The sequence below is a fragment of the Anolis sagrei genome, chromosome 2, assembly GCF_037176765.1.
Source record: "Anolis sagrei isolate rAnoSag1 chromosome 2, rAnoSag1.mat, whole genome shotgun sequence".
In the NCBI taxonomy this organism is placed as follows: domain Eukaryota; kingdom Metazoa; phylum Chordata; class Lepidosauria; order Squamata; family Dactyloidae; genus Anolis; species Anolis sagrei.
Genome location: NC_090022.1, coordinates 9,448,182 through 9,469,080, shown reverse-complemented (window position 1 = coordinate 9,469,080; position 20,899 = coordinate 9,448,182). Strand labels below are relative to the sequence as shown.

The following is a 20,899-nucleotide window of genomic DNA, read 5'->3' as shown; positions in this document are numbered from 1 at the left end:
CTTCGAGAGACAGGTTATTATACTTAGTGGGATGGGAGATTTATTATTTACTAGCCGTCCCCTGCTACACGTTGCTGCAGCCCAGTCTGTGTATAAGTTGTTTTTTTTGTGTATATATGTGTGTATATTTGTGTATATGTGTTTGTGTATATATGTGGTTTTGCACATGTGGTGTAATGTTTTGTTTTTTGGCTTTTTAGGTCTCTTCTGGTGTGTTTTTCAATGTTTTTATGAGTGATGGTCACTCGTTGACCTGATAGGTGTCTTGTCTCCAAATTTGGTGTCAATTGGTTCAATGGTTTTTGAGTTATGTTAATCCCACAAGCGAACATTACGTTTTTATTTATCTATATTTATTATTTCCAGTATTTCTATCCCGTTCCTTCTCAAACCCCCCCCCCCCCCCCGAAGGGAGACTCAGGACAACTTACATTTGGCAGCAATTCAATGCCATTCTGTATAACAGAGCAATATAATAACAATCAGAACAATAAGTAAAACATTCATTAAAACAGTCAAAAACAGTATTAACAGCTGTATCTCCATTCCACTCAATTCCATATCTAATTCCATGTCCAATGTGCTGTCTATGCCTGTTGTCCAAAAGCCTGGTCCCAGGACCACGACTTCAATTTCTTCCTAAATGACAGGAGGGACAGAGCCGATCTAGCCTCAGTGGGAAGCCAGTTCCATAGGCGGGGGGCCACAGCCGAGAAGGCCCTGTCTCTCGTCCCCACCAGACATTTTTGCAACGATGGCAGGAGCGAGAGCACAGCCTCCCCTGATGATCTTAACCTGCGAAGCGGGACTTAGAGGGAGATGCCTTCGGACAAGTAAGCTGGGCTGTGGGTTTGATTCTAATCTCTTGTGCCGCCAGGACTGCCGACTGAAAGGTCTGTGGTTTGATTCCATGGAGCAGGGTGAGCTCCCGTCTGTCAGCTCCAGCTTCTCATGTGGGGACATGAGAGAAGCCTCCCACAGGATGGGAAGACCTCCCCTGGGCAACCAGAAGTAACTTGCAGCTTCTCAAGTCATTCCTCATACAAAAAAAGACAAAACCATCTTTCCTCCTTTGTTACTTCCAAGGCTTTGGAGAGAGAGAGGCTCTTTCCCCTCCTTCCAGGGTCAAGGAAGGGTGAAGGGGAGGGAGTGTGGTCTTCCTAGAGAGGCCAGCAGGAAGTGGGCCTCCCCACCCCAGATCCGCCTTTCCTACCCTTCTAGGAACCAGACTCTCTTCTCTTAACCCTTCCTAGCCCGGCTGGGAGAGGAGAGTGTCCCCTTTGGCCTCTCCTTCCTCTTCCTCCTCCTGGTTTCCTTCCTCCTTCCTCTCCTCCTTCCGGTGAGTCCTCTTCCCATTCCTTCTCCAAAGGGTGGAAGAGGGGCTGAAGCCCCAAACTCCTGGAGGGAGGGCCAAAGGGGGCCCAGGCCTGGCCTCCCCTGGGGTTGGTTGGTTGGGGGTCCCCACATCCTCCAACCGGGGAGAGAGAACAAGGTGTGCACCCACTTCTCTTCTCCCTGAAGAGTGCTGAGAAACCAATTCCTTCAAGTCTCTGAAGTCTCTTTGTGTCATAGTCCAAAATGCACCCACATCCTCTGAATCCCATTATAGTCCACACCCCCTGCTCTGCTCCCCTTCCTTTGGTTCTTTAGACATTCACTGAAGGGTTTCCATTCTTCTTGAAGTCTGTGTGTATTGGATTGTTTTGCAGCCAGAGTTAATTTCTCCATTTTGGGGCATTTCCATCCAATTTCCTGGTGTTGCCATGTTGTGTTGTTTCCATAATTTTGCGTATGGTGGTTGTTGGCGTGGTCCATATTATCTGAGAACACAGAAATGCTGGACCACTCCAACAACCACCATGTCAGGCTACACAGAGAAGCCATTGAAATCCACAAGAAGCATGTGGACAATTTCAACAGAAAGAAGGAGACCATGAAAATGAACAAAATCTGGCTACCAGTATTTAAAAAACTCAGAAATTACTACAGCAAAACAGCAGAGAGGAAACAACCAGGCACATCTTAACACCTCTCAACAAAAGATTCCCCCAGGCTCAGCCAGGCCTTCAAGTGCTAATGAAGGTGGTCAGTTGAAACATTCACACCTAGCCCCAGCAGAGAAGAGCCCTTTGCCCCACCCCAGTCATTCCACAGATATATAAACCCATTTTCCTAATTCCAACAGACCTCACTACCTCTGAGGATGCTTGCCATAGATGCAGGTGAAACGTCAGGAGAAAATGCCTCTAGAACATGGCCATACAGCCCAAAAAAACCCACAAGAACCTAGTTTCCATGTTTCTTTGTCTCACAATCCCAGGAGAAAAAGTTCTGGTTTTACTGGGAGTTTGTGCTTTAGTCTAATTTCCGTGTCTCTGTGGATTTTTATCCAGAACTCTTTGAGAGGAAGTTCCAGTTACTTGTTTCCATTCCCAACATACGTTGGATCTTTTAAAAGTTCTTTCACAGTTTTTCAGGAGTTATGTCCCATCTGTATATAATTTTGTTAAAATGTTTTTGATGGTGTGACTCCTGGTAAGTTTCAGTCATTTTTTCCCAGAGTTCTTCCCATTCTTCTTGACTTCTTCTGCCTTTCTTTCACAGAGGAAATGTGAGGGTTGCCTGAGCATTTTGGAGACGAGCTTGTTGAAGGATTTCTTTCCCTTGAGAGAAGAGGGAGGAAAGGCATCTGGGATACGGTTGGGTTCTTCATCAAAGAGTGGCTCCAACATGGAGAGACCCAACTCACCTGGACCTGAGGAATCCTGGGAAGGAACTACGCAGACATTCCTGAATACAAATATACAGCGCCAGTGCTTCAGGCATTCCTCCTTCCGAGAGGGCGAGGGACCCAGAGAGGTTTGCAGCCGCCTCCACTCTCTCTGCCGCCAGTGGCTGAAGCCATATCAACACACCAAGGCGGAGATGCTGGACCTGGTGATCCTGGAGCAGTTCCTGAGCATCCTGTCCCCAGAGATGGGGAGATGGGTCCGAGAGTGTGGGGCAGAGACCTCTTCTCAGGCGGTGGCCCTGGCGGAAGGCTTTCTCCTGAGTCGGGCAGAGGACGAGAAGCAGGACGGACAGGTGAGAGCATTGCCTCTTGGGTGAACTCACCTTGGGACTGATGGATAGAGTAAACGTACATCCTGCTTTCCTTCCAAGGTGGGACCCATGTGAGGGAGAAGCTGGACTCTGCTCCATTGGCCTCTTTCCCCCCCTGCTCTGCCCCTCCTGCTCTCGCCTCCATATCCACTGTAAGCTGGGTTGCTGTTCTATCCAAATTTGTTGACCCCAGATATCAAACTGGAAATGATGGGAGGGGGAGTGTAGCATTAGTTGGGTGGCCATCTCAGAAGTTATTCTTTAAAAAAAAAAACCATGCAGTTTCTGCATATAGGTCTGTGATATTTTTGAAAATTCTCCGTACTTCTTCTGGAATACTATCTGCTCTTCCAGGCCCAAAATAACTGCATGGAAGTCCACCCTGATGTCCCTTCATCAGAAAAGCCTCACTCGGACACCAAGCAGAGCCTCCAGCAGAAGGAGCTGAAGCAGGAAGGAGAGGAAGGAGAGGGTATATATCTTAAACTCACATCCTTTGTTTGATATCTGTTTTATGTACATTAATATGTATTTCATAGAAAATTAGTTTAAATGTGGATCTTTTATAGAAATATGTATATTTGTTGAATTTTGCAATGTTTGTGTTTTGTAAATTGTGTTATAACCCTCCTCGAGGCAGACAGAGACAGATAAGAAATAAAATAATAATAATAATAATAATAATAATAATAATAATAATAATAATAATAATAGTGTTGCTATGCCTTTTTCGGGCTGTCTGGCCATGTTCCAGAAGGATTCTCTCCTGACGTTTCACCCACATCTATGCCAGGCATCTTCAGAGGTTGAGGGGTCTGTTGGAAACTAAGTAAGTGAGGTTTATATATCTGGAATGTCCAGGGTGTGTTTGTACAAATGCTACGCTCAGCAAAGGACAAGAGGGGTCCTCTCACCTCTGCAGCAGTCTACTGTATACCATGCAGCTGTGGCCAAGTCTACAGAGGGACCACCAAACACCGCAGCAGCATTGCCCAGACATGAATTAAGGCAAAGGAAAAGCACTGCAGACTGATTCAAGCAGAGAAGTCAGCCATAGCCGAGCCCTTTATGAACCAACCTGGGCACAGCATATTATTTGTGAACCCGGAAATGCTGGACCACTCTCACAATCACCCAAACCGAAGATGAGCCTTGAAACTGAGCTGGAAGACAAACGAGCAACAAGCAGTAACTTTAGTCAATTCAAATACCAATCCCAGGACTCCTTTCCTTTCAACCTCCTCACAGCACTCCTTGTGAGGCAAAGTCCTAAACCCTAAAATTTTACATATTCTTGGGCTGTTGAATGCTCCTGTGTTCATAGGGTCATTTCCTCATAGGTTTCTTTATAGGACTGTAATTGTAACCTCTGAGGCATGTCTATGTGATCAGCTGTCCACACTTTACTCTCTCTCTCTCTCTCTCTCTCTTTCCCAGGGGCTGGTATGATGCTGTTGCCGAATCCTCAGTCGTTTCTTCCGCTTTGTGATGGAGTGGCAGTGAATCAGGTAAGCAGAAGGATTCCTGGGAGAGGAGGAAGGGAGATGCCTGGGGGTCATTTCTTCCAGGTTTCATCATCAAACATCTCTTGAAACAAAAAAGATTGACTGGGGGTTTTTTAAATGTGAGATACTGAAGGCACAATTGGAAACAGTGGCAACAAGGAGGAGAATAAATAAATAAGAGTAGTCTAAAGAAACCAGCTGAGCTAAGATTTAAAAGGGATGTGTTCGAGAAACGGAAAAGGGGGGAAATCACCAAAGAATTCAAAGAACTAACCAGCATAAGTAAGAAAAAGGTCTGACAACCTTGCCAGAGAGATTACAAAGAATGAAAAGCGGGTTCTTTGGTTGTGTCAGTAGAAGAAGGAAAAACGAAGAAGTGATAGGGTCTGTGCCTGGAGAAGGTGGTGAAATGACCACAGGGGATGGGAAGAGGGAGAACGTGGCCTCAGTCCTCTCCCAAAAGGGAATCTGTATTCCGCTTGAGCAAGATGGAGACAGAGGGTGCTCACCAGAGGTTCCTCTTCATCCTGGAAAGAAGGGAGGAGTGCTGCAGGGCTCTTTTGGGGATTCTGTCCTGGGCCCAGTGCTGTTCCACACCTTTCTTATTGACTTGGATGAAGGTTCAGAGGGCGTGCTTATCATGTTTGCAGATGACACCAAATGAGGAGGGATAGCTAATACTCCAGAAGACAGGATCAGAATTCAAAATGGCCTCAACATGTTAGAGAGCTTGTTGAAAACTAAAAATTGATTTCAACAAAGAGGAATGTAGGAAATACGCAACACACAGAAACAGGATGGGTAAGATCTGGCTCGACAACTGTCCATGTGAAAGGGATCTTGGAGTGTTGGTAGACCACAAGTTGGACATGAGCCAACAGTGAGATGCACAGGTATACAAGTCTCAGGTGAGAAGGATTTCTCTTTCTTTTCCCTCCAGGTCCCAATTGCCTTTGAGGAGGTGGCTGTCCCTTTCCCCCCGGAGGAGTGGGTTCTCCTGGATCCTGACCAGAAAGCCTTGCACATGCAAATCATGGAGGAGATTCATGGGATGGTGGACTCTCTTGGTAAGGCCCCCTCATTCCTGGGGATTTCTGTTCCAAAATGCAGCATCCCAGTCAGCAGCTCTCTGGTGGGAGCAGGATCCTCCATCATCCCAGTCTCTGAGAGTTCTCAAGGCAGGGCTTTTGTTGGAAATATAGGACAGAAGTGTAACATGGAATTGGTGCCTGAGTCACAGTGGTGTTGGCAGCAATTCACCCTCCAGTGGGAAGACTTCCATAACTGGAGCCAAGTGCAAGCGCACCACACTCCCTCGCAGCAAAAGACACCCCCCCCCCCCCAATTCTGGAAAACTCCCCTCTAGAAAGAGGGGCCAGAGAATGGATAATCAAAAAGAACACACTTCCGTGGCTTCAGATACGCAGATGCAGCTATACATCTTTTTACGGGTGTGGTATTCAGCTGAGTTTTTCCTCCCAACCCGGCAGGCTGGCCTTTGCATGTCTGACGGCTAAGCTCGCTTTCTGCGTTGCCTCTCCCAGCACAAAACAGCCTCCGACTTCAGTCATCCGCATTATGGTGACTTGTAATGTATTCTATGTTCTCTGATTGTAAACGACGAGGGCTCAGGGTTGATTGTGCCCTGGGAGAGGCATGCAGCAGTCATCAAACTGGTTGGGGAGAGAAATAAAAAGGAGGGAAGAAGGGACTGTAAGAATCCCATTCAGTAGCCTCTGGAGCATATGTGACTCAATCTCTCTTAGAGCCTCAAGGCAGTCCAACAGGGTCCATCTTGACTGAACAAGGGGTGGAGAAACGACAACAGTTCTCTCTTCTCTACCTCCATGTCTAGGCTGTTTTAGGAATCCTTTCAATCCGCTTCTTATCCCACTTCCTCAGAGTCCTTATCACTCACGCTGAGGAATGATTGTTTCTGCCCTTCTTCTTCCCAGCAGATAACTGGAAGAAGAGCAATGTGTGCACCAAACACAGGACGCATTTGGGACACAATGGGGACCTTCCTAGACACCAGCAAAATCACAGTGAAAATGGAGATTCTGCCATAGAAAGGCCCTACAAATGCAATGTGTGTGGACAATGTTTTACGCAAAATATGGGACTTATACTTCACAAGACACTCAGTGCTGGGAGAAGCCATTGTAAACGGAAAATATCAGCAAAATGTACTGCTGATTACGAATTGCCACATCAGAGTCAAGAAGAAATCTTTCAAGGAACTGACGATATCATAAGCCGGGAGTGTGGGACATCTTTTTTGCAGAGTTCACACTTGAAACATGAGCAATTTCACACAGCACAGGGACTATATAGATGCCAGGAGTGTGGAAAGTGTTTTGCTTCCAGTTCACAATTGATGAGGCACAAAAAGCTTCACACAGGAAAGGAAGGGTACAAGTGCCAGAAGTGTGGGAAATGTTTTACTCAAAATACACAACTTATAGGCCACTGGAGATCCCACACAGGAGAGAAGCCATACCAATGCCAGGAGTGTGGGAAATGTTTTAGTTACCATTCACTCTTGTTGAGGCACAAAAGTGTCCACACAGGAGAGAAGCCATACCAATGCCAGGAGTGTGGGAAATGTTTTGCTGACCGTTCACACTTGGTGAGACATAAAAGAGTCCACACAGGAGAGAAACCATACCAATGCCAGGAGTGTGGGAAATGCTTTGCTGACCGTTCAGACTTGGTGAAGCACAAAAGACTCCACACCGGAGAGAAACCATACCAATGCCAGGAGTGTGGGAAATGTCTTGCTTACCCTTCAGACTTGGTGAGCCACAAAAGACTCCACACCGGAGAGAAACCATACCAATGCCAGGAGTGTGGGAAATGTTTTGCTTACCCATCAGACTTGGTGAGCCACAAAAGACTCCACACAGGAGAGAAACCATACCAATGCCAGGAGTGTGGGAAATGTTTTGCTCGCAGTTCACACTTGGTGAACCACAAAAGACTCCACACAGGAGAGAAGCCATACCAGTGCCAGGAGTGTGGGAAATGTTTTGCTCACAGTTCAGTCTTGCTGAGGCACAAAAGACTCCACACCGGAGAGAAACCATACCAATGCCAGGAGTGTGGGAAATGTTTTGCTCATAGTTCATACTTGGTGAGGCACAAAAAAATCCACACCGGAGAGAAGCCATAGCAATGCCAGGAGTGTGGGAAATGTTTTGCTTGCCGTTCAGACTTGGTGAGGCACAAAAGACTCCACTCCGGAGAGAAACCATACCAATGCCAGGAGTGTGGGAAATGTTTTGCTCACAGTTCAGTCTTGGTGAGCCACAAAAGACTCCACACAGGACAGAAGCCTTAGAAATGCCAGAAGTGTGAGAAAGGTTTTGCTTTCCCCACACCCACAAAAAACTACATAAAGGATAGAAAGGTTAAATGATCCAGCAGTATGGGAAATGTTTTATTTAAACGTCCTCCAATAGCAAGCACTAGAGAATATACACAGGCTAAAAACATACAAATGCAGGCATGTGGGAAATGTTTCAGTTGAGCTTCTTACCTTTTGAACTATCACAGACTACATTCAGGAGAGACATCATCCATAGAGTTGGGACAAAATTAATAAAATGTTTTGCAACATGGAAATGGCAGATGAAATAGCTTCCAGTAACACTTGGCTTGAGTCCAATTTCTTTGACAATTTTCTTCTTAGTTTCATGCTACCTGTGCTCTATTCTGCCTTGGTCAGACCACACCTGGAACCACACTGTGTCCAATTCTGGGCACTGCAATTGAAGGGAGATGTTGTGTAGCTGGAATGTGTCCAGAGGAGGGCGACTCAAATGATCCAAGGGTCTGGAGAACAAGCCCTATGAGGAGTGGCATGAAGAGCTGGGCATGTTTAGCCTGAAGAAGAGAAGGCTGAGAGGAAACATGATGAGGGCCATGTAGAAAGATGTGAGGGAAAGTTGTCAGTGTATGGTTTTTGTATGATGTGCGTTTAAATGTAATTTTATGTAATAGGATTGTGATTGTAAAAGGATTGTATTGCCAGAATGTATTCTGACACAGAAGGGTTAAACAGCAGAGTTAGCAAGCTGTGAAGATGTGACCCTGAGTTCTTGCCTTGAGAGATTAGGGAGTGAACAGAGGTAACTCCCTTCTAGCTACAGTGTGTGTATTGGCTTCTATCTTTTTCGGTTTGTTCTTCGTGTCTGTCTGCTGATTGTGTATGGTGTATATTTTGAGCTGCTTTAGTAAAGCTGAATACCTGTTTTTACCAGAGTCTCCAGAGTCTGTTATTCTGAGCTTCAAAAGCTTCTGCTATACTCTGCTAACGCTGACAAAATTCAAGCTTGTTTTCTGCTGCCCTGGAGACGAGGACGCAATGGAACAATGGCTTCAAACTACAGGAAAGGAGATTCCACCTGAACATGAGGAAGAACTTCCTGACTGTGAGAAGTGTTCAGCAGTGGAACTCTCTGCCCCGGAGTGTGGTGGAGGGCTCCTTATTTGGAGGCTTTTAAGCAGAGGCTGAATGGCCATCTGCCAGGGGTGCTTTGAATACGATTTTCCTGTTCCTTGGCAGAATGGAGTTGGAGTGGATGACCCATGAGGTCTCTTCCAGCTCTATGATTCTATGAAAGTGATGGAAATCATGGACGTGGATAAATTAACGCAATTAATGAAGAAACACACAGGAAGACCCATTCAATCTACTCACTCCGCTCTATTGGCCACTCCTTGGTAATAGTCCTGTTTATATTTGTCGTGTCAGGGCAACCAGTCAATTATATTACATTTCTAACAGAACAAAGCAAACAAACAGACAAAATACAAAATTTGTGAGTTTGGGAGTTGATTAAATGTCCTTTGACCAGTATCTGGCCACTTGGAGTACCTCTGGTGTTGCCGCAAGAAGGTCCTCCATTGTGCATGTAGCAAGGCTCAGGGTGCATTGCAGCAGGTGGTCAGTGGTTTGCTCTTATTCACACTCGCATAACGAGGATTCCACTTTGTAGCCCCATTTCTGAAGGTTGGCTCTGCATCTCGTGGTGCCAGAGCGCAGTCTGTTCAGTGTCTTCCAAGTCGCCCACTTTTCTGTGTGCCCAGGGGGGAGTCTCTCATCTGGTATCAGCCATTGGTTGAGGTTCTGGGTTTGAGCCTGCCACTTTTTTTTTTAAGCAGAGGCTGGATGGCCATCTTCCAGGGGTGCTTTGATACGATTTTACTGTTTCTTGGCAGAATGGAGTTGGGGTGGATGGCCCATGAGGTCTCTTCCAACTCTGTGAGTCCATGAAGGGTTTGGTGGGCATTGACCTTGAATTTGGGAGTTTTAGTTCACTTACATCCAGAGACTACCATGGATCTGGACCAAACTGGCATGAATATTCAATATGCCCAAATGTGAACACTGGTGGAGTTTTGGGGAAATAGACCTTGACATTTGGGAGTTGTAATTACTGGGATTTATAGTTCACCTACAATCAAAGAGCGTTCTGAACCCCACCAATGACAGAATTGGGGCAAATTTCCCACACAGAACCCCCATGAGCAACAGAAAATACTCAAGGCCATCCAGTCACCGAGGCAAGAAAACATAATCAAAGTCCTTCTGACAAAGAGCCATCCTGCCATCTTTATTTGTTTATTTGTTTATTTATTTATCGTGTCAGGAGCAACCAAACAATTGCATTGCATTTTTAACAAACAAACAAACAAAACACAAAGTTTGCAAGCTTGGTATTCTATTAAATGTCCTTTGAGCAGTATCTGGCCCCTTGGAGTGCCTCTGGTGTTGCCGCAAGAAGGTCCTCCATGGTGCATGTGGCAGGGCTCAGGGTGCATTGCAGCAGGTGGTCAGTGGTTTGCTCTTCTCCACACTCGCATGTCGTGGATTCCACTTTGTGGCCCCATTTCCGAAGGTTGGCTCTGCATCTCGTGGTGCCAGAGCGCAGTCTGTTCAGCGCCTTCCAAGTCGCCCAGTCTTCTGTGTGCCCAGGGGGGAGTCTCTCATTTGGTATCAGCCATTGGTTGAGGTTCTGGGTTTGAGCCTGCCACTTTTGGACTCACGCTTGCTGGGGTGTTCCAGCGAGTGCCTCTGTAGATCTTAGAAAACTATTTCTTGATTTCAGTCGTTGACGTGCTGGCTGATACCCAAACAAGGGATGAGCTGGAGATGTCTCTGCCTTGGTCCTTTCACTATAGGCTGCTACATTCCCGGCGGATGTCAGGTGGTGCAATACCGGCTAATCAGTGTAGTTTCTCCAGTGGTGTAGGGTGCACACTGGGCATGCATACTCATCAGCAAAATAGCAGAGCACAAGGTCAGATGTCATCACTGTGTCTGGTTGTGATCCCCAGGTTGTGCCAGTCAGCTTTCGTATGATATTGTTTCTAGCTCCCACTTTTTGCTTGATCTTCAGGCAGTGCTTCTTGTAGGTCAGAGCACGGTCCAGAGTGACTCCCAGGTATTTGGGTGTGCTGCAGTGCTCCAGTGGGATTCTTTCCCGGCTACATGCCTGGATCTGTAATTGGTTAAATGGACGAACCCAGAGGGTGATTCTCCCCAATGCTTCCTCTTCATCCTGGAAAGAAGTGACGAGCGGAGTGCCATCAGCAGGGTTCTGTCCTGGGCCCGGTCCTGTTCAACATCTTTATTAATGACTTAGATGAAGAGCTAGAAGGCAGGATCATCAGGTTTGCAGACGACACCAAATTGGGAGGGAGAGCCAATAGTCCAGAGGACAGGAGCAGGATTCAAAACGATCTTGACAGATTAGAGAGATGGGCCAAAACTAAGAAAATGAAGTTCAACAGTGACAAATGCGAGATACTCCACTTTGGCAGAAAAAACGAAATGCAAAGATACAGAATGGGGGACAATGCCTGGCTCGAGAGCAGTACGTGTGAAAAAGATCTTGGAGTCCTCGTGGACAACAAGTTAAACATGAGCCAGCAATGTGATGTGGCGGCAAAAAAAGCCAATGGGATTTTGGCCTGCATCAATAGGAGCATAGTGTCTAGATCTAGGGAAGTCATGCTACCCCTCTATTCTGTTTTGGTTAGACCACACCTGGAATATTGTGTCCAATTCTGGACACCACAATTCAAGAGAGATATTGACAAGCTGGAATGTGTCCAGAGGAGAGCGACTAAAATGATAAAAGGTCTGGGGAACAAGCCCTATGAGGAGCGGCTTGGGGAGCTGGGCATGTTTAGCCTGAAGAAGAGAAGGCTGAGAGGGGATATGATAGCCATAGTATAAATATGTGAGAGGAAGCCACAGGGAGGAGGGAGCAAGCTTGTTTTCTGCTTCCCTGGAGACTAGGATGCAATGGAACAATGGCTTCAAACTACAAGAGAGGAGATTCCACCTGAACACGAGGAAGAACTTCCTGACTGTGAGAGCCGTTCAGCAGTGGAACTCTCTGCCCCGGAGTGTGGTGGAGGCTCCTTCTTTGGAAGCTTTTAAACAGAGGCTGGATGGCCGTCTGTCAGGGGTGATCTGAATGCAATATTCCTGCTTCTTGGCTGAATGGGGTTGGACTGGATGGCCCATGGGGTCTCTTCCAACTCTTTGATTCTATGATACTATCTCACTAACCATCCTATAAATACTGATTTTTTTTCTTCCATCTCTAGATCTATGCTGTCATCTTTAGTTGAAACCCCAGTTGGTGTCGTGGGTCCAGCCCTTCTGCCGGCAGGACTCCGGACGGAAAGGTCTGTGGTTGTATTCCGGGGAGCAGGGTGAGCTCCCACCTGTCAGCTCCAACTTCTTAGGAGGGGAGAGGAGAGAAGCCTCCCACTGGAGGGTAAAACATCTGGGCATCCTCTGAGCAATTTTCTCACAACAGAAGAGACTTGCAGTTTCTCAAGACACTAATCAGACAAAAATAAATAAAAAATAAAAATGGAGAGAGGCTCTTTCCCCTCCTTGGAGTGTCAGGCTGGGCAAGGAAGAAGGGTGAAGGGGAGGGAGTCTGGTTCCTAGAGAGGCAGGAAGGAAGTGGACCTCCCCCCCAGACCCGCCTTTCCTGTCCCTCTAGGAACCAGACTCCCTCCCCTTCACACTTCCTGATCCGGATAGCAGAGGGGAGTGGGTTCTCTTGGCCTCTCACCCTTCCTCCTTCTTCCTCTCCTTCCGGTGAGTCTTCTTCCCCTTCCTTCTCCAAAGGGCGGAAGAGGGGCTGAAGCCCAACACACACACCTGGAGGGAGGGAGGGAGGGCCAAATTGGGCCCAGGCCTGGCCTCCCCTGGGGTTGGTTGGTTGGGGGTCCCCACATTCTCCAACCGGGGAGAGAGAACAAGGCGTGCAACCATTTCTATTCTCACTGAAGAGTGCTGAGAGATCCATTGTTTAAAGTCTCTGAAGTCTCTTGAACATAAGAGTTTATGAAGAGTACAAGAGAGGCCATGGATGAGGGAGGCTCAGCTGAAGGAGTCTTGGGGGGATCCAGCCTGGGTTGGGACTGAAGGGGAGCTCAGTGGGAGGCCGGGTGGGCCGGGAGGCTGGAGAAGCAGAGGCCCCAGTGGAAGGAAAGAGGGCCCAGCATTAATCATCATAATAATCTGGGGACTCAGAGCGGCTGACATGGGGCCAAGCCCCAACAACATATGACAACAAAATAAAACCAAAGTATAAACAACAAACAACATGACTTGGCTCTGAAGTCAATAAAGGGCTTGTGAGTTCACTCTCCAAGAAAAAAGCCTCCTGAAAACTGTTGTCTAATTCTGCCTTTCTTTCACAGAAGAAACGTGAGCATTTTGGAGTACAGCTTGTGGAGGGATTTCTTTCCCTTGAGGGAAATGGGAGGAAACGCATCTGGGATACAGTTTGCTTCTCCATCAAACAGTGGCTCCAACACGGAGAGACCCAACTCACCTGGACCTGAAGCAGGCAAGGCCTCCGGGAGCAGTGGGGAATCCTGGGAAGGAACTACGCAGATGATCCTGAATACAAATATACAGTGCCAGCGCTTCAGGCATTCCTCCTTCCGAGAGGGCGAGGGACCCAGAGAGGTTTGCAGCCGCCTCCACTCTCTCTGCCGCCAGTGGCTGAAGCCAGAGCAACACACCAAGGCGGAGATGCTGGACCTGGTGATCCTGGAGCAGTTCCTGAGCATCCTGCCCCCAGAGATGGGGAGCTGGGTCCGAGAGTGTGGGGCAGAGACCTCTTCCCAGGCGGTGGCCCTGGCGGAAGGCTTCCTCCTGAGTCGGGCAGAGGACGAGAAGCAGGAAGGGCAGGTGAGAGCATTGCCTCTTGGGTTCCCTCACCTTGGGACAGATGGAGAGATTGAACGTACATCCTGCCCTTCTTCCAAAATAGGACCAATGTGAGGGAGAAGCCGGACTCTGCTCCCTCGGCCTCTCTTCCGCCCTGCTCTGCCCCTCCTGCTCTCACCTCCATATCCACTGTAAGCTCGGTTGCTGCTCTATCCAAATTTGTTGACCCGGGATATCACACTGAAAATTATGGGAGGGGGAGTGTAGCATTCGTTAAGTGGCCATCTCAGAAGTTATTCTTTCCAAGGAAATCCATGCAGTTTCTGCACATAGGTCTGTGATATTTTTGAAAATTCTCCGTACTACTTCTGGAATACTATCTGCTCTTCCAGGCCCAAAATAACTGCATAGAAGTCCAGCCTGATGTCCCTTCATCAGAAAAGCCTCACTCGGACACCACGCAGAGCCTCCGGCAGAAGGAGCTGAAGCAGGAAGGAGAGGAAGGAGAGGAAGGAGAGGGGGCTGCAGCCTGGCAGGGTAAGAAGGAATCCTTCTGGGAGTTTTGGTGTTTTATGCCAGTGTAAATTCCCCTTTGAGGGGAGTGTAGCTCATCCCCAGTTTGAGCTTGAGAAGGTGCACATGAAGGATCTTTTGGCCTTGAGATGGGCGTATATCTGAAAGTCACATCCTTTGATGTCTGTTTTATGAACTTTTATATGTATTACATATAAATGCAGTTTTAATGTGGATATTTTATGGAAATACGTATATTTATTGAATTTTGCAATGTTTGTGTTTTGTAAATTGTGTTGTAACCCATCTTGAGCCACACGGAGAGACAGATAAGAAGTAAAATAATAATAATAATAATAATAATAATAATAATAATTATTATTATTATTGTGTTGCTATGCATTTTTCGGGCTGCCTGGCCATGCTCCAGAAGCAATCACTCCTGACATTTCACCCACATCTATGCCAGGCATCTTCAGAGGTTAAGGGGTCTGTTGGGAACTAAGTAAGTGAAGTTTATTTATCTGTTTATATATCTGTGGAATATGTCCAGGGTGGGCACTTCTTCCTTTCACCTCTTCCTCTATCACAGGCATGACTTGTGGGAAGGAGGGAGAAAGCCTTCTCCACTGTGGCTCCCCATTTTGGAATTCACTACCTGGTGAGATTGGGCAAGCCCCCACCTTTAGCAGCCTTTAAGAAAAACCTGAAACCTTGGCTCTTCCGATGTGCCTTTGGCCATTGTCCCATTTTTGTCTGTTCCATCTATGATGCACTTTCCCCCGCCCTAAACTGAAAGCCTAACCCCGCTGTTCATCCTTTTTGGGCTCCTCTCAATTACACTTTTTCTATTCCGACCTCATCCAGGGTTTTATCATTTTACCTCCTCCATTTGGCCTGCCAATTGTGTTTGATTTTATACTATGTCAATTTGCTTGGTTTATTTTATTTTGCTACTTTATGTATTTTATTCTGATATAATTTTGTTGTCTATACTTTGTATTTTATTTTGCTGTATTGTATCTTTGGGCTTGGCCTCATGTTAGCTGCCCCGAGTCCCCCTCGAGGAGATGATGGCATGACATCAATTATTATTATTATTATTATTATTATTATTATTATTATTATTTGTACAAATGCTACGCTCAGCAAAGGGCAAGAGAGATCCTCTCACCTCTGCAGCAGTCTACTGTATACCATGCAGCTGTGGACAAGTCTACAGAGGGGCCACCAAACACCACGGCAGCATTGCCCAGACATGAATTGAGGCAAAGGAAAGGCACTGCAGACTGATTCAACCAGAGAAGTCAGCCATAGCCGAGCCCTTCATGAACCAACCTGGGCACAGCATATTATTTGTGAACCCAGAAATGCTGGACCACTCTCACAATCACCCAAACCGAAGATGAACCTTGAAACTGAGCTGGAAGACAAACAGGCAACAAACAGCAACTTCAGTCAATTGAAATACCAAGCCCAGGATTCTTTCCTTTCAACCTACTCACAGCACTCCTTGTGAGACAAAGTCCTAAACCCTAAAATTTTCCATATTTTTGGACTGTTGAATGCTCCTGTGTCCATAGGGTCATTTCCTCATGGGTTTCTTTATAGGACTGTAATTGTAACCTCTGAGGCATGTTTATGTGTTCAGCTTTCCACATTTTATTCTCTCATCTCAGGGGCTGGAAGGATGTTGTTGCCGAATCCTCAGTCTTTTCTTCCCTTTTGTGATGGAGTGGAAGTGAATCAGGTAAGCAGAAGGATTCCTGGTAGAGGAGGAATGGATCTGCCTGGGGGTCATTCCTTCCAGGCTTCATCCTCAAACATCTCTTGAAACAGAAAAGATCGAATGGGAGTTTCTCCAAAGTGAAATATTGAAGGCACAATTGGAAACAGTGGCAACACGAGGCAAAAAATATAAGAGAAACCTAAAGACACTAGAATGAATGTCCAAAGAAGTGAGCTAAGATTTAAAAGGAACATCTACAAGAAATGGAAAAGGGGGGAAATCACCAAGGATTTCAGACAGCTCATCAGCATAAGGAGGGAAAAGGTCTGACAAGGCAAAACAGGAAATGGGCTCAGGTTTGCCAGAGAGATTGAAAAGAATACAAAGTGGTTCTTTGGTTGTGTCAGTAGAAGAAGGAAAAACGAGCCCAGAGTAGAGTTTCTGCCTGGAGAATAATCTTTGAGAAGTCCTGGAAAACGGGAGAAGTCTGACCAGAGTGGAGGAGGCAAAGAGTGTCCCTCTCTTCCAGAATGGACAAGGGGTGCTCACCAGCAGTTCCTCTTCATCCTGGAAAGAAGGGAGGAGTGCTGCAGGGCTCTTTTGGGGGTTCTGTCCTGGGCCCAGTGCTGTTCCACACCTTTCTTATTGACTTGGATGAAGGTTCAGAGGGCATGCTTATCATGTTTGCAGATGAGACCAAATGAGGAGGGATAGATAATACTCCAGAAGACAGGATCAGAATTCAAAATGGCCTTAACATGTTAGAGAGCTGGTTGAAAACTAAAAATTAATTCCAACAAAGAGATATGTAGGAAATATGCAACACACAGATACAGGATGGGTAACATCTAGCTCGACAACAGTACACGTGAAAGGGATCTTGGAGTGTTAGTAGACCACAAGTTGGAGATGAGCCAGCAGTGAGATGCACCAGTTTAAAAGCCTTATGTGAGAAGGAAATGTGTTCTTTTCCCTCCAGGGCCCAATTGCCTTTGAGGAGGTGGCTGTCCCTTTCCCCCCAGAGGAGTGGGTTCTCCTGGATCCTGATCAGAAAGCCTTGCACATGCAGATCATGGAGGAGATTCATGGGATGGTGGACTCTCTTGGTAAGGCCCCTCATTCCTGGGGATTTCTGTTTCAAAATGCAGCATCCCAGTCAGCAGCTCTCTGGTGGGAGCAGGATCCTCCATCATCCCAATCTCTGAGAGTTCTCAAGGCAGGGCTTTGGTTGGAAATATAGGACATTAGTGTAACATGGACTTGGTGCCTGAGTCACAGTGGTGATTGCACCAGTTCACCCTCCAGTGGGAAGACTTCCATAACTGGAGTTGATTCCAAGCGCACCAAACTCGCTCTCAGCAAAAGACACCCCCCCCCCCCAATTCTGGAAAACTCCCCACTAGAAAGAGGGGCCAGAGAATGGATCATCAAAAAGAACACACTTCCGTGGCTTCAGATACGCACATGCAGCTATACATCTTTTTACTGATGTGGTATTCAGCTGAGTTTTTCCTCCCAACCAGGCAGGCTGGCCTTTGCATGTCTGACGGCTAAGCTCGCTTTCTGCGTTGCCTCTCCCAGCACACAAACAGCCTCCGACCTCAGTCATCCGCATTATGGTGACTTGTAATGTATTCTATGTTCTCTGATTGTGAACGACGAGGGCTCAGGGTTGATTGTGCCCTGGGAGAGGCATGTAGCAGTCATCAAACTGGTTGGGGAGAGAAATAAAAAGGAGGGAAGAAGGGACTGTAAGAATCCCATTCAGTAGCCTCTGGAGCATGTGTCACTCACTCTCTCTTAGAGCCTCAAGGCAGTCCAACAGGGTTCATCTTGACTGAACAAGGGGTGGAGAAACGACAACAGTTCTCTCTTCTCTACCTCCATGTCTAGGCTGTTTTAGGAATCCTTTCAATCCGCTTCTTATCCCACTTCCTCAGAGTCCTTATCACTCACGCTGAGGAATGATTGTTTCTGCCCTTCTTCTTCCCAGCAGATAACTGGAAGAAGAGCAATGTGTGCACCAAACACAGGACGCATTTGGGACACAATGGGGACCTTCCTAGACACCAGCAAAATCACAGTGAAAATGGAGATTCTGCCATAGAAAGGCCCTACAAATGCAATGTATGTGGACAATGTTTTACGCAAAATATGGGACTTAGACTTCACAAGACACTCAGTGCTGGGAGAAGCCATTGTAAACGGAAAATATCAGCAAAATGTACTGCTGATTACGAATTGCCACATCAGAGTCAAGAAGAAATCTTTCAAGGAACTGACGATATCATAAGCCGGGAGTGTGGGACATCTTTTTTGCAGAGTTCACACTTGAAACATGAGCAATTTCACACAGCACAGGGACTATATAGATGCCAGGAGTGTGGAAAGTGTTTTGCTTCCAGTTCACAATTGATGAGGCACAAAAAGCTTCACACAGGAAAGGAAGGGTACAAGTGCCAGAAGTGTGGGAAATGTTTTACTCAAAATACACAACTTATAGGCCACTGGAGATCCCACACAGGAGAGAAGCCATACCAATGCCAGGAGTGTGGGAAATGTTTTAGTTACCATTCACTCTTGTTGAGGCACAAAAGTGTCCACACAGGAGAGAAGCCATACCAATGCCAGGAGTGTGGGAAATGTTTTGCTGACCGTTCACACTTGGTGAGACATAAAAGAGTCCACACAGGAGAGAAACCATACCAATGCCAGGAGTGTGGGAAATGCTTTGCTGACCGTTCAGACTTGGTGAAGCACAAAAGACTCCACACTGGAGAGAAACCATACCAATGCCAGGAGTGTGGGAAATGTCTTGCTTACCCTTCAGACTTGGTGAGCCACAAAAGACTCCACACCGGAGAGAAACCATACCAATGCCAGGAGTGTGGGAAATGTTTTGCTCGCAGTTCACACTTGGTGAGCCACAAAAGACTCCACACAGGAGAGAAGCCATACAAATGCCAGGAGTGTGGGAAATGTTTTGCTCACAGTTCAGTCTTGCTGAGGCACAAAAGACTCCACACAGGAGAGAAACCATATCAATGCCAGGAGTGTGGGAAATGTTTTGCTGACCGTTCAGCCTTGGTGAGCCACAAAAGACTCCACACAGGAGAGAAGCCATACCAGTGCCAGGAGTGTGGGAAATGTTTTGCTGACCGCTCAGCCTTTGTGAGCCACAAAAGAGTCCACACAGGAGAGAAGCCATACCAATGTCAGGAGTGTGGGAAATGTTTTGCTGGCCTCTCAGCCTTGGTGAGCCACAAAAGACTCCACACAGGAGAGAAACCATACCAATGCCAGGAATGTGGGATATGTTTTGCTCGAAGTTCACAATTAGTGAGCCACAAAACTCTCCACACAGGAGAGAAACCATACCAATGCCAGGAGTGTGGGAAATGTTTTGCTGGCCGTTCAGCCTTGGTGAGCCACAAAAGAGTCCACACAGGAGAGAAACCATACCAATGCCAGGAGTGTGGGAAATGTTTTGCTGGCCAGTCAGTCTTGGTTAGCCACAAAAGAGTCCACACAGGAGAGAAACCATACCAATGCCAGGAGTGTGGGAAATGTTTTGCTGGCCAGTCAGTCTTGGTTAGCCACAAAAGAGTCCACACAGGACAGAAGTCTTAGAAATGACAGAAGTTTGAGAAATGTTTTGCTTTCCCCACACCCACTAAAATCTACACAAAGGATAGAAAGGTTAAAAGATCCAGAGGTATGAGAAGTGTTTTATTTAGACTTCATTCCATAACCAGCACGAGAGAATATACACAGGCTAAAAACATACAAATGCTAAGACATGTGGGAAATGTTTTAGTTGAGGCTTTTAACTTTTGAACTATCACAGACTAGATTACAGGAGAGACATCATCCAAAGAGCTGGGACAAAATTAATAAAATGTAATAAAGTGGCAGACGGAATGGCTTCCAGTAACACTTGGCGTGACTTTGGACTCATTTCTTTGACCATTTTCTTCTTAGTGTCATGCTACCCGTGCTCTAGTCCGCCTTGGTCAGGCCACACCTCGAATCACTCTCTCTCTCTCTCTCCCACTTTTTCTATCTTTTCTTAATTGCTTTTAAATGTTTTTATGGAAAACCTTCAATAAAGATTATTTTTTAAAAAGTTGGGGAGCAATGAGCAATGGTTTGACAGGAAGAGAATACATCTAACTAACCATCCTAGAAATACAGATTTTTTTTCTTCCATCACTACATCTCTGCCGCCATCTTTAGTTGAAGCCCCCGTTGGTGTCGTGGGTCCAACCCTTGTGCCTTCCACAAAATAGCCCACTTATACCGAAAATAGAAAATAAGTGAATTCAGCGAATCATTGCAGAAACCTGTTATACTCTTCAAATTCACAGTAATCGCAAACAATATGATTTGGATTTTATGCAATCCCTCTGAGATGGAATCAGCGCCGTGTCTTCTTCTGCCGAGTGGAACAGGACCGGTTTGGGCCTCACTCCAGGCCTTCCTCTGGCGGTCAAGTTCTAAACGTGACACTTGTTCTCCTTCGAGAGACAGGTTATTATACTCAGTGGGGTGGGAGATTTATTATTTACTAGCCGTCCCCTGCTACACGTTGCTGTGGCCCAGTCTCTGTATAGGCTTTTTGTGTGTGTATATATGTGTGTATATTTGTGTATATGTGTTTGTGTATATATGTGGTTTTGCACATGTGGTGTAATGTTTTTTTTTGTGGCTTTTTAGGTCTCTTCTGGTGTGTTTTTCAGTGTTTTTATGAGTGATGGTCACTCGTTGACCTGATAGGTGTCTTGTCTCCAAATTTGGTGTCAATTGGTTCAATGGTTTTTGAGTTATGTTAATCCCACA

General features: G+C 46.4%; 2 protein-coding genes across 2 annotated transcripts; both read left to right on the top strand.

Annotated features, from left to right (window-relative positions):
* Positions 1-1,260: 1,260 nt before the first annotated feature.
* On the top strand, positions 1,261-8,865 carry LOC137096271 (zinc finger protein 436-like). The gene is made up of 6 exons (XM_067465301.1): positions 1,261-1,339; positions 2,605-3,084; positions 3,457-3,574; positions 4,540-4,610; positions 5,548-5,674; positions 6,563-8,865. Exons 2-6 carry the CDS (start codon positions 2,731-2,733, stop codon positions 7,777-7,779), a joined length of 1,887 nt encoding a protein of 628 aa, XP_067321402.1. The 5' UTR covers positions 1,261-1,339; positions 2,605-2,730; the 3' UTR covers positions 7,780-8,865.
* LOC132766149 (zinc finger protein 431-like) lies at positions 1,261-20,186 on the top strand. Its single transcript, XM_067465185.1, has 6 exons — positions 1,261-1,339; positions 13,344-13,839; positions 14,211-14,355; positions 16,011-16,081; positions 17,040-17,166; positions 18,054-20,186. Exons 2-6 carry the CDS (start codon positions 13,402-13,404, stop codon positions 19,688-19,690), a joined length of 2,418 nt encoding a protein of 805 aa, XP_067321286.1. The 5' UTR covers positions 1,261-1,339; positions 13,344-13,401; the 3' UTR covers positions 19,691-20,186.
* Positions 20,187-20,899: the final 713 nt, after the last annotated feature.